Source organism: Eptatretus burgeri, chromosome 5 (assembly GCF_056783735.1).
Source record: "Eptatretus burgeri isolate ZD-2024b chromosome 5, Ebu_testis_v1, whole genome shotgun sequence".
In the NCBI taxonomy this organism is placed as follows: domain Eukaryota; kingdom Metazoa; phylum Chordata; class Myxini; order Myxiniformes; family Myxinidae; genus Eptatretus; species Eptatretus burgeri.
This window is the reverse complement of record NC_140965.1, coordinates 74391695-74404474: the sequence shown is the minus strand read 5'-3', so window position 1 is coordinate 74404474 and position 12780 is coordinate 74391695. Positions and strand designations below refer to the sequence as shown.

Sequence of the window (12780 nt, the reverse complement as noted above, 5' to 3'; positions counted from 1 at the left end):
TATCTCCGGCACCTTTTGAGCTCGGAAGCTGATATTTGGACATGACGGTGAACGAGTGATTTGGCTATAAATGGTATTTTTGATTTATTGATGAATCAATTAATTAATTTTTCAATGAATTGCTTAATTTTCAAAAAGTTACAGATCCGGATGAAACAGTGGTGCTTTTGGTATGCTATTAGCTAAATTGATTACGAAATTAATTATTTTACGATTATTATTTGTTTATTTTAATTGTGCAATTAATCACTCAATTATTGTACACCGCTCCTGCCCAATTCCCAATTCCATTTTATTTATTTATTTGGCATGGGGCAGTGTACTTTGAACATACCTACTTGTTTCTGTTATTTTTTTGGATGATTGTGTCATGTTTTCAGAACTTTTTGCATATTCCACACATGTTGTTGTTGTGCAAGTAGGAATATTTATTTCATTTGTCATTTCCCTCCCCCCTCCCCCCCCCCCATTTTTCATTATCATTACTGTGTGCCTTTCAAATTGATTTGTTCCTCATGACATGACTGTAGTAAAGTGATCTGGAAAAGAAAGTTCTATGTTCACCATGTCCACATTCTAGATTTGATAGCCATCACTGCAGTATTGCACTGGTTGAATGCTCACCACCAAAAATATTTTTTATTACTAATAGGCATCCACAACAACACTTGACCATGTTGTGTTATGTCGACCAAGGCCTTTCTCTTTTTATTTTTATTTTGTTTAATTTTTTTCTCTTCTGCCATCACTTTTCACGTTTATTCGCTTTAAAATTAATTTTTTCCTCAACCGCTTTAGCGATTGACTCAAAACTTTCAGTATAGGAGCATCGACCTATGAATCATTTTTCACAAAGTTTCATGATGATTGGAAGGAAAATGCAGCCAGCGTTCCACAAAGTCTGTTTTCTGTAGGCACGGTTTGCAAGGTTTTTTCACCTTTCAGGACCAAACGGCCTCCACTTCGCTCGGCCTCCGCCGAACTAACATATTCACTTCTAAGTCGAGCACCTAACATATTCTATTTCAGATATCTAACAATAGATTGAGCAGCGTATTTGTATTTTGTTTTTGCATACAGGAACTGACAGCATCTGCAACAGCTACTCCTATGGCCTGCGTGCAGTTATCCAGTGCATTCCAGCCTGGATACGCTTTGCGCAATGCCTGCGGCGTTACCATGATAGCCGGCGTGCTTTCCCTCACCTTCTCAATGCTGGCAAATACTCTACCGTCTTCTTTGTCGTCGCTTTTGCAGCTTTGTACAGCTTGAGCAAGCGTAAGCTACTTTGGATCCTGATCTTTTATTCTCATCGTACCTTTAACGTTGGAATTTGCAAAGCTAGATAATGATTATGGGGGCACATAAATATAATAACTTGATTTCCTGTTTATAATATAACAAGATGTTTGTATAGCTGGTGTGAAATGTCAATGGATGGACAAGGGAGGCAGGGGGTTGGTGAGTATTTAACGCTCAGTTGTAGAAACCAGAGAGACTCTGGTGGGCTGAGTTGCAATCTTGAATGACTGGAGGGAAAAGCATAAATAACCTGGGAAGACTTGCACGGGTGAAAGAAAATGGGACAAATGAATGGAGGTGAACATTAAGTTGAGACTTGAGTAGAAAACTACTGCATTGCATTTGCATAGAACCTATGAAACCTGGAGGCACATGGTTGATTGTTGAAGAGATAAGAGGATAGAAGGAGCAGGATCGAAGGAAAGATAATAAGACCACAATCCGAATGAAAAGCAGATATTGAGACAAATTCCTGTTGAGAGATGCTTTTGACACGGAGGGCCCTAGATTAAATAGGAAGGTAAGGTGAGAGAAGCAGCACTAACGGGTTATAGTGGGGGAGCCACACTCTGTGGCACTTTGAATGAAGGTTTTGTTTACCATTGTAGAATGGCATACAAAACTTGATGCTTGATGCTGTGGAAACACCTTGCTCAACTTGATGCCAGGGAAACCAAGGTCTTCAAGATTATTGGAATCTCCCACGATGAAGCTGGGTATGGGTCTATCACTACGCCATCGCAGACAGGTCAGTGGTCTCTCCGTCTTCTACCGCCTCCTTTCTGGTCTTGCACCCTCTGCTTTTTCCCTGCTTTGGCCCCCCCTCCCCACCCACCAGGTTTCTGCAGGCACACACAGTCCACCATCAACCCCCTTCTGGTGAAACTATCCAACCAGGATCACTGCTCACCTCCACTCATTCGTTCCTCTTTTCTCCTGCCTGTGGAACCAATTTCTACATTCTCTTCAATCTCATTCTTCCCTTCAAGTCTTCAAAACAGTTGTTCACCAATATTTTAGATCATCCCCAATCCAAAACGATGAAATTTACTACCCCTGTTAATCCCTCACCCCACCCAAATCCCAACGCATTCAAATTTCCATGTTTCCCTCCTGAGCGTTTCCTTCTGTATCCATCTTATCCACCCCATGCATCCTCTCCTGCCCCCCATTCCTCCTCATGTTTGTTGTTTGTCCAAGTCTGCCACTACCTTGGCCTTCAACTCTGCTGTTGCCCTCCCCTCCCCCCCCACCCCACCGCCACTCTCAACTGTTCCTTTTGTCCTGCTGTTTCCTGATCTGTTCAGTATAGTAATCCTCGCTCTTCCACGACTCTCAACTATGAATAAATAAAAAAAATGAAAAGGAAAAAAAACAAAAAAAGAAGGAAAACCTTTTGAGAAAGGATTTAGATATACAGTGAGAATCTGAAAGCATTAGCCATATATTTTGTTTTTTTGGAGTTTGGATGAATGAAATATGCCCAAGATAGGTTGTATGTTGCTCATCATGAGGTGAAGAAGCACCAGTGACTTCAATTCTCCCAGTGGCTAACTGCAGAAATAAATTTGGGCAATATGCAGTTTCCCCTTCTGAAGACCAAGTGAGAGTTTGAGACTTTCCGAGATAGGAAGACATGCTCAAAGTAGTGAGCCAGAAACACCGACACAGATCGATTCCTTTACCAAGAGGGGGGTAGTAGGCTGGCATTACCATAAGGGCTTTTGAAACCTGTAGGTTGATTGATACTGCGGTTAGCAGTGCAGCAACTGACACTGCATTTGGCAGTGAACCTCGTCAGAAGTTGCATTTTTCCCAACTACAAGTCAGAAGCTGCTTCTGCCCCTGGAAGGCTCTCTGCAGAATCAGACCATTGAATGTTTGTTTTCCACATGCATAAATAGATGGTCGGCTGCATAAAAAGTTATTGTTTTTGGAGCAGGATTTAGATGTGTGAACTGTTTGGGTTCACGCATCCAAATGTGAGTTAGAAAATCTCCATGTGGTGAGAGTGTGTCCATTGGGACAGTTTTTGACATTGACAGCAACACTGCCACCATGTCAAAAGTTAGTTTTGTCAAAGTACAGAAGAGAGTAACCAGAAAGAGAGATGTATGAATTGGCAGCAAAGGTTTTGTTAAACAAACATTGTCGGGAGACATTACTCTAACTGGATATGTGAAATTAAAATGTTGGAGGTTGGAGGCAACACATTAAAGGTCCAGTGCAAAATAAAAAAATTGGATGATTACAATAAACTAAAAGGAGGAGATTGGGACCATACTCTGTGTAGAGCGTTGGTGCTGCTTAAGCAGTCTCCTTGGTTATTGGGCACAATCCTGGACGGGTCGCCACTCCGACGCAGTATCCCACCATGCTGGCACTCGTTTTGCCGACCTCGGAAGGATGAGAGGCCGAGTCGACCGCACCTGGTATTAATTCAACAGCTGAGCAGGATTTGAACTCGGGACCCTCGGATCCAAAGCCCGTCACCCTAACTATTAAGCCAACACCAGGAATATAAACTATAAGCCCATGGTAAAAATACCACCACAGGAAATAAAATTAAAAAGGAAGCCTTTTATTTTTGCACCGGTTGAAAGAGTTTAAAATGAGAGGTTTAATCAGGAATGTCTTGAGTTAATGTATGCATCAGGCACTTAAAGAAAAGAAGAGTAAAATGAGTTTAACAACTTATTGATTTTTTTTTTTCAAATAATTTGATTGGATAAACTTATCATGGTTATATAAAGATGATTTAAGGCTGAAGAAAAAAGCACTGTATTCGGCTGTCCGCAAAGTCTCGTTCCCGTTTTAAATTTTTATTGCAACCAAACCAAAAGAGATAAAATTATGTTTTTTTGTTTGTTTGTTTGTTTTTTTACATTTTTCACATTCACAAGGCTTCTTGCATTCTTTAGTACACTTCAACATGTGCACCTTTAGTGGCACATAGCGCATCCAAGTGATGATCCACTCAAATCCTCGTGTTGGTCAACATATCCCTCGTCACACTGCTGATCCAATTGGTTATCCTTGCATGAAGCGTTTCAATGTCAGCAACAGAGGTTTGAAAAACAGTCCTTGACAAAACACCACGAGAAGTCTAAAGGCATCACATTGGGAGACTGGATGCCAGAGGACTGCTCCACCCTGTCCAATCCATCTATCGGGGAAGATATCGGTTTTAAAGGATGCAGTATCTGCACTTTATGTGCGTGAAGAGGCAATCTCTTGCGTATAACTTTGTTTTTAGCTCCTCTGAAACGTAGCTCTGGGGAGCTTATGGGATGGCGCGTTGTCAGTCCATCTGCCTGTCCGTAAATACTTGCAACTTCTCTGAAACTACACATTTAATTGGGGTCTGAGGGGTCTACGGAAGGAGTTTGTGGGTGGTTTGCCCCCCCCCACCCCCAAAATATGTATTTTCTTTCTTCTCAGAAACTACACACACAATTTCGATGAAACTTGACCACAACCTTTATCACCTGTGATGTACCAAAGTTTGTTCACGGCGTTTAAAACAAATCCATAGGTATTTACTTTCTTCTCCGTTACATATTTTGTGGGCCATCCATGCCTACTAGTGGTTTCCTGGTTATCTTATCCAGCCGCTACCAGGTGAGTGCCCAGGGGTATTGCCCCTATCTTTATAGTTTGTGGGTGGTTTGCCTGTAGGTTTGCATTAATTTGAAGTTTTTACTTTTACTTAATAATTGTTTTTCTATGATGACCATATTTATGTGTTTCTTGGGGGGTGGGGGGAGGGTGCCAACAGACAGCATTATCCTATTTTATATATATACCCCTAGCAACCGAGCAAGAACCCGCGCAACACTTGCACAATGTAAAATGCGTCTTCAAGTCTTCAACTTCCCCCCCCCTTCCAAACCCCAAGTCTTCAACCTCCCCCTGTCAAACCCCAAATATTCAGTAGCTTCTCCCCCACCACAACTTCTCAACCCCCCTGATTACCACAGCTTCTCAACCCCCCCCCCCCAACCACCACAACTCCTCAACCCCCGACCACAACATAACCTCCTTCCCCCTCAACCCACCCACCACCATCACAACCCAACCCCCTCCCCCACAACTCCTTAACTCTTCTCCATCTACTCCACAACACCCCTCCCCCAACAACAGATCCTCAACCCCACCTCTACCCTCCCACAGAACATAGAAGCTGCAATCAAAACAGCAATAGCATTGCTATTTACTTAGTATAGTCATGCGCCACTTAACAACGGGGTTACGTTCCGAGAAACGCGTCGTTAAGCGACGTCGTCGTTGTGCGAACATCATTTTTTTTTTCGTTTTCGAACATCGTACTTACACAAAACTACACACCTAGGCTATATGGTATAGCCTATTGCTCCTCGGATACAAACCTGTACACCATGTTACTGTACTGAATACTGTCGGCAATTGTAACACGCATCCAAGAGAGATGGAAGACACGTTAGTTTTACCTTTGTGCTGTTCATGACGGCCATCGGTGTTGTTAGCAGCAGCTTACAATCTCCTCTCGCATCGATTATAGAAAGATAAATAAATAGCGTTTGGATTTTATAAATACGTAATCATTGCATCGATGTTATAATTTACAAATGAAGAAACGAGCACCTGTCAATTGTGATATATATTTTCGGAACAGTGCGATTGTTTTAACAACATAAAAAGCTTCACTAAAAACCAATTCGTGTTTTAATGTCGACTAACAACAACGATTTATTCGCGGAATTCTTCAATTCAAAGGTAATTTACTTGCTAGAAGGTTAACGTGCAAACATTGGTTCAGTTTGAAAGCCGATTTCCTTGAATCCCGATTTAGCACGATCCTGTTTTTTTCGCGATGACATTTTATGGACCTCAACGATCACATTACAACAGGGCCACACTGTCGTTTATTATCATTATGAGGTATTATGTACTGTACAGTGAACATAATTGTATGTGCTATTTTTATACAAGGCTACATCACTCGGCGATAGGAATTTTTCAGTTACGTTTTTTTTCATTTTTTTATTTTTATTTTTTTCAGAGCTGGCAGATCCGTCGTATATGCGATCCGTCGTTAGGCGGCGTCGTTAGGCGGCGCATGACTGTAAATACGCACATGAAGATGAAGTCACTTGGTCTCTGAGTGATTTGAGTGGCCCTAATCGCCAACGGCTTAAGTCATTTATCGTCCGTTAAAGATCAGCATCTGCACGGAAAGCACTTGGGCTCGAGCCGCCTTTTGAGTGGTGGGTGAGAGAGAGTACCAGCATGTCACATAGTCAGCTCAAACGTTCCACCTGACTGAAGCGTGGTAGCACCTGCCTCGGCGACGTGCTTTTGTACACATCGTTAAAAGTAAATGATGATGGATGTTTTCTTTCACAATGTCGTAAGATTCCTGGAAGTACTTGGACAAAGACCCCTTATATTATAATGACATGGGTTTTTTGGTGTGGTCCGTGGTCGAGTTTTGGAAAAGAAAATAACCGGAAACGGACAGCTCCATCGATCACTCCCAAAAGTTTAAAACAAAATAACCCTGGTTTGAGGCAGAAACATGTTCACTGTCTGTGATTATATCATACATCGTAGTTTTATTGCTCGGATAGATTCCAAATGCACTTACCAGAGGCCTGAACCACAAGGCCTAAACCTTCACAAGGCCTGTGTGATGCCTATCCGCTCCAACCTTTCGATATTTCATAATCCTTTTAACTGTCCCATTGGTCGTTTCGCACTGAAGGGAAAACTTGTCCCTCGGGCATGACAATTTACAAAATGACCACTCTGAAGATGTCTTTGGCTTCGCATAGGAGCAACATGGTGGCCATATGATGTCTTTTGATGGGTAGAAGGGAGTGTTTCATACAAACAAACCAAAGGACAAACCAGCGTATGATTATACACAGAGATGTATACAGTGTCAAAACAGAAAACATATATATATATATATATATATATATATATATATTTGGGAGCGATCGAGTCAGCAGTCTATTACCTTATACACTGCCTGGGTTCAATATTTTTTTTTTGTCTGATTTAAAAAAAAAAATACAATTTTCCTGTTGCTTTTGGAATAATTTTAAGCAACTTTTACTTGATCATTTTTTTCTCTCCAAGGAGCGTTTCTGTTTCAAAATGGGACATATACAGACAGACGTACAGACATACATACAAGATGGCATTAGCCTATTATATGTATCGATTGTAAGTAACACACCAAGAACTGAACATTGTTTTTAGTTTCAATGATTTTTGAGACGTTTAAAAATCAAATAAGGCTGTTGCTGCCCCTAAAAGTTCTCGACAGAACCCAAGGTGATTGCATAATCCGTGTGACCTCATTCGAGGAATGATTGTTACCTCCACCTTTGAGGGTGAAGGAGGTTATGTTTTCACCCCCTTTCTGTCTGTCTTTGTTTGTTTGTTTGTCTGTTTGTGTGCAGGACATCTCAAAAAAGTTGTGGATGGATCCGGATGGAATTTTGTGGATAGGTTCGGTGTGTGACGACAAACTGATTAGATTTTGGTGAAGATCCAGATCCGACTTTGACACATTTTTAAAAGTAATTCTTCACCATTGAGAGATAGGGCCAAAAACGATATATAGCACAATATCTCAAAAAGTTGTGGACAGATTTGGATGAATCTTTGTGGGCATGTTTTGTGTGTGACAAGGAAGAATTAATTCAATTTTAGTGAAGATCTTGATCTGATAGTTTTTTTAAGTTATTCTTCACCATTGAGCGATAGGGCAAAACCAATATATAGCACGATATCGCAAAAGGTTGTGTGCAGATTTGGATGAAACTTGGTGGACATGTTGGGTGTGTGATCACGACAAATTGATTTGATTTCAATGGTGACTCTCCGGATCCAACTACTAGAATTTTTAAAGTGATTCATCACCATTGAGAGATCAGGCTCAAAAACGATATACAGCACGATATCTCAAAAATGTATTGGGCCAGATATGTTCTCATGGATCAGGCATTACGGAGCGGAGGTATGTGCCCTACTGAGTGCCCTTCTAGTTTCAGTACTGCATTAGAGAGAAATGCTGTTCTGTATTGTCAACGCACAGTTTCAGTGAACTGCGCTCAGAAATTGCAGCATGACTTATTTCAGCATCGTCAACGTCCGGAAGTGAATCTGAAGAAGTGTTTTTCGATGTAGAATCGTGTCGCCATTGATGTAATAGGAGCTGTAAAGACAATTAAGCCATAAATGTATGAACCCAAAACAGAAAGTTGAGAGAACATAGATTATGAAATACCGGGTGTTCATGACAATCATTGCGACCCCTGATGAGACTCGGCAATAACAACTGGGAAGTGGTATTGATTTATAAATGATTATTCTGAGCTAGAACTGTCAAATGAAGTAGTATTTTGATATAATAGTTTGTCATTCTTGTAGTTGTGACCAATCAAACACTCATTCTATAGGAAAGGTTGAGGGTATACAATTATCATTTAACATTGCATGAAACCGCCTTCTGTGCGGTTTATCAAGACTCTCATGGGGCTGTCTTCATCAGTCAGCCTTGCATGTGGTTTATTTCCTTTGATCCACTGATTGAGACTGGCCTGAGGCTGACTCGTATTTTTTACTCCCCAGATCTTTTTAAGCTCGTGATCTTGCTGGCACGATAGCTGCACGCTATTTCAACCTCTGGCAAACTGTGAACCTGAACGGCTTTGTTTTTTAATCCAGGCTGTGCTGCATTGTTTACATGATACTTCAGTCAGTATGGAATGGAAGTGATTGACATCGTGGATGTATTGGGCAGCATAAATGCCTTACAGAGCAAGGCGAGAAAGATGCTCAGGGCGTGATGGAGCACAAGGGAGTTAAAGAAGAGCATGACAGAGTTGAAGAGTGTATTTACGCAAGCACGAGCGTGCTGAGGTTCAAACTGAGTTGCGAGAGGTCATTTTGAAAAGTGTTTATAGTATTCTTTTTGTGAACTGTAAATAAGCACCACATGTGTGTTAATGAGAACGGTGAGGAATGGGACAAAGGAAGGGAAGGGAAATGAGCAGTAGTGGGGGGGGGGGAGGAGGAGGGGAGTTAGGAAGGGGGGTTGGGAGGAGGAGTGGGAAGGGTTTTTTTAAGGGAGGAGTCGAGTGTGGAGGGCGAAAATGTACCAAACAACCCGACAATTTCTCAGCTTTATTGATTAAAAATGCTGTTCAGACGCCGGCATATTTTGTTCATTGAAATGATGTATCCATCCATCCATTGGGACCATACTCTGTGCAGAGCGTTGGTGCTGCCTAAGCAGTCTCCTTGGCTATTGGGCACAATCCTGGATGGGTCACGACTCCGACACAAGATACCAGCAAGCTGGCACTCATTTTGCAGACCACAGAAGGATGACAGGCAGAGTCAACCCCACCTGGTATTAATTCAACAACCGAGTGGGATTTGAACTCAGGATCCTCGGATCCCAAGCCCACTACCCTAACCATGAGGCAAATACCAGGCTTAAGTGATGTATGAATGCCGGTAATACTGCTGGTCATGCTGATCACAGAAAACAAAAGGGAAATGGAGTAGGAAGCACTTGGTCAACATGTACGCCTTGACACACACACACACACACGCACACACGGCTGTCAGCTTCCATCATCTGGGGAGGGAGGGGGGTGAAGGAAGTAGGAAGGAGGGAGGGAATGAGGAGGAATGAGTGAGGGTGTGATGAGATATATTAACTGTGGGGGACACTATTGGAGCTGTAAAAGCAATTGTAAAATGTTCACATGTGAACCATCCATGGTATCGGTGAATATTTGTTGCTGAAAAGTCAATCCTTCACAACTGAATTCGGAATTTAATTGCCTCTTTCTGTAGTAGAAGACAAAATTGCTATTGTGGAGCATGTATGGGCACTTTGCAGTTCTACCATGATACACTTCCGGATGTACAGTGCCTAAAGAAAGTCTACACCCCTGTAATGTATGTTTGAAGTGCCTGCGATTCAGAAACAACTTTAGTGTTGTTGTTGTTGTTGGTTATCTTAACGGAATTAGAAAAATGAAAGACGCACTGACGGCGCGGCCCGGATGGCTGACAAACTGGAGTCTTGCTTATGTTGCAACCCCCTTTCAAATTTTTCACCTTTTGTTTCCTTGTAATCTGGAATTAAGTTTCATTAAATCAGACTTTTTCCACCTTTATTTACACATCGTAACCCACAACTTCCAAGTGAAATACTAATTCTACAGGTTCGGGACAGAAGGATACAAAACACATCTGAAATACTCGCAGTTTTGTTACAAAGTTTTTATTCAAGAAAACTGATAAATACGTTTTAAGAGAAACCAAATTTATTCATTCAACCAAACATGAAATTGTATTGCACTGGACCTTTAAAGCAAGAGAAAGGGGTAGGTTGTGATTGTTTGGGTGCATTAATGTCGCAGAGAGGAAGTGGATGGTAGGTGTAGTTGAGCGGACGATAAGGACACGGCAGGGTGCGCATGCTGATAAGAGGTAAAGATTAAAAAGCAGGAGGGATTGTCAATGGAAGCCTTACCATAAGGGGAAATTTGCTCCAGGAGCAGGTTGATTGCGAAATAAGTTCCATAACATGAACATAGACCTTTGGTCAAGGATGAAAGAATGAACTTTCGTGCTCTGAGTGTTACTGTGCAGGATGTGTGACATGGTTTGTGCATGAATGCCCATTGTGCTAGCTGGGAAGAGCAAGGGAAAAAAAGGGGAGCAACATAACATGGCAAAGATGGAAGGATTGGGGTGATGCCAGAAGGGTAAAAAGGGGGATGAAACGAACTGAAAAGCTGAATGTGGAAGTTGTAAGGACTTGATTTTAAGTTTCTTCTTTAGTGATGATCTCTTTGTAGCAGATATCTTCATATTGTCTTGCACATAATAAAACATTTAATGTGTGTGTTTTATTCATTTATGTATATACACACAAAAAAAAAAACATCCATTTGATCCTCAGTCATAGTAAAACTTAACAGCGTCTGACAAATCAAATATTCTCTCAACTTCAGCTTGTGTAACCTTGTGATGGATGACCTATTTGCTGTTGTCACAGTATTGAAACATATGGCTGCAAACAAGAGTACAGACACCGTCTCTGAATATTGTGACTAGATCCATAACTGTGCGTGCTATCAATAATTAAAATCAGAGAGAATATGGATGTTTTGCAGAAAATTAAAGAACGATGATCATGAGCAGTATTAACACACCACCGACACATTCGGAATAATTCCTAAACGGCACGTCTGCCATGACAGTTTTTGTGGCATATGTTCCAACAGAGGGTGAAGAGTCATCAAATACAGAGGCTCGAGTTTACTTCTACCTTTGGCTTGCTGCCTCACTTGTCAGCACGTTTTACACGCTAACATGGGACCTCAAGATGGACTGGGGCCTCTTTGATAAGAATGCTGGCGAGAACACATTTCTGCGGGAGGAGATTGTCTACCCACAGAAGGTCAGCTGTGGAAAAGATCTTTGTTGATGGTGATCAGAAAGACTAAAGGAAATTGCATAATCTGTTTACATGATGATGCTGCAATCGACCAACTGTTATTTATGATATTTTGAGTCATTCTGTGAATACCTGTTAGTCATTTGGTTGTGAATAGTTAACTGGAAGAGCAAGCATGTTTGGTTATTATAGTGTGTCCACATCTCAAGAACCTAATTTAATTATGTTGGATTCTACTGTAAAATACCGACAGAAGATATTATAATTTTGGATGTCTGAATGTCCTGCCGTTGAAAATTGATCTGTGTCTCACTTGTAAAGTACAGCCATTCACACATTCTGACCAAGAACAAAAAGGTCTACAGCTTGGGATTGCTCTAATTTCATTTTATTTTAATTTTCCTCTGGCTCACCTCGTTAGTTCGTCAAGTTTTGTTTTGAATAATGTCAAATTGTATATGGCTGCTTGGTGTTTAAAAAAAAAAAACAAATGCCTAAGGGTATGTCTTCACAGTTTTCCTTGGGGAAAAGGCGATAAAAGTCCGAGCGTCTTTCTAGTTGTTTAGGCGATGTTTTTCAAATTTACAATCATATAAAAGTCAATTTATACTTGTATCGACATCACATAACAGAAGCTTGCATTTTAGAGGGTTATAACAGAACTAATCAAACGTTTACTAATCAACCGATTAGCCATATCCCTTTACTCATTGTAAAATATTTTGTGGTTAATGAAAATTTCACAAAGAAAAAAAAATTGTTGCTGCAATTGGTCTTTAGTTTTCCATGTACAATAGTAAATCACCCTTGTGTACCATCCCGCAGGCATATTACTACATGGCCATCCTCGGGGACTCGGTGCTACGCTTCACCTGGGCCATCAACATGTCGATTCCCGAGATGGGATTTGCTGACCTGGGTGACATCTTGGTTACCATCTTGGCACCTTTGGAGGTTTTCAGGTGGGCAGAGATTGATTGTTGCTGAAATTATTGATACCATTA

At 41.2% G+C, this 12780-nt stretch overlaps 1 protein-coding gene across 4 annotated transcripts in view; it reads left to right on the top strand.

The window, feature by feature from the left end:
* XPR1 (xenotropic and polytropic retrovirus receptor 1) overlaps nt 1-12780 on the top strand; it is a 183880-nt gene that overhangs the window by 168122 nt on the left and 2978 nt on the right. For all 4 annotated transcript variants that reach the window (XM_085882431.1, XM_085882429.1, XM_085882428.1 and 1 more), the window contains 3 exons: nt 1081-1278; nt 11604-11779; nt 12602-12738. In XM_085882431.1, coding sequence (XP_085738557.1) covers nt 1081-1278; nt 11604-11779; nt 12602-12738 — 511 coding nt within the window. The remainder of the gene's footprint in view (nt 1-1080; nt 1279-11603; nt 11780-12601; nt 12739-12780) is intronic.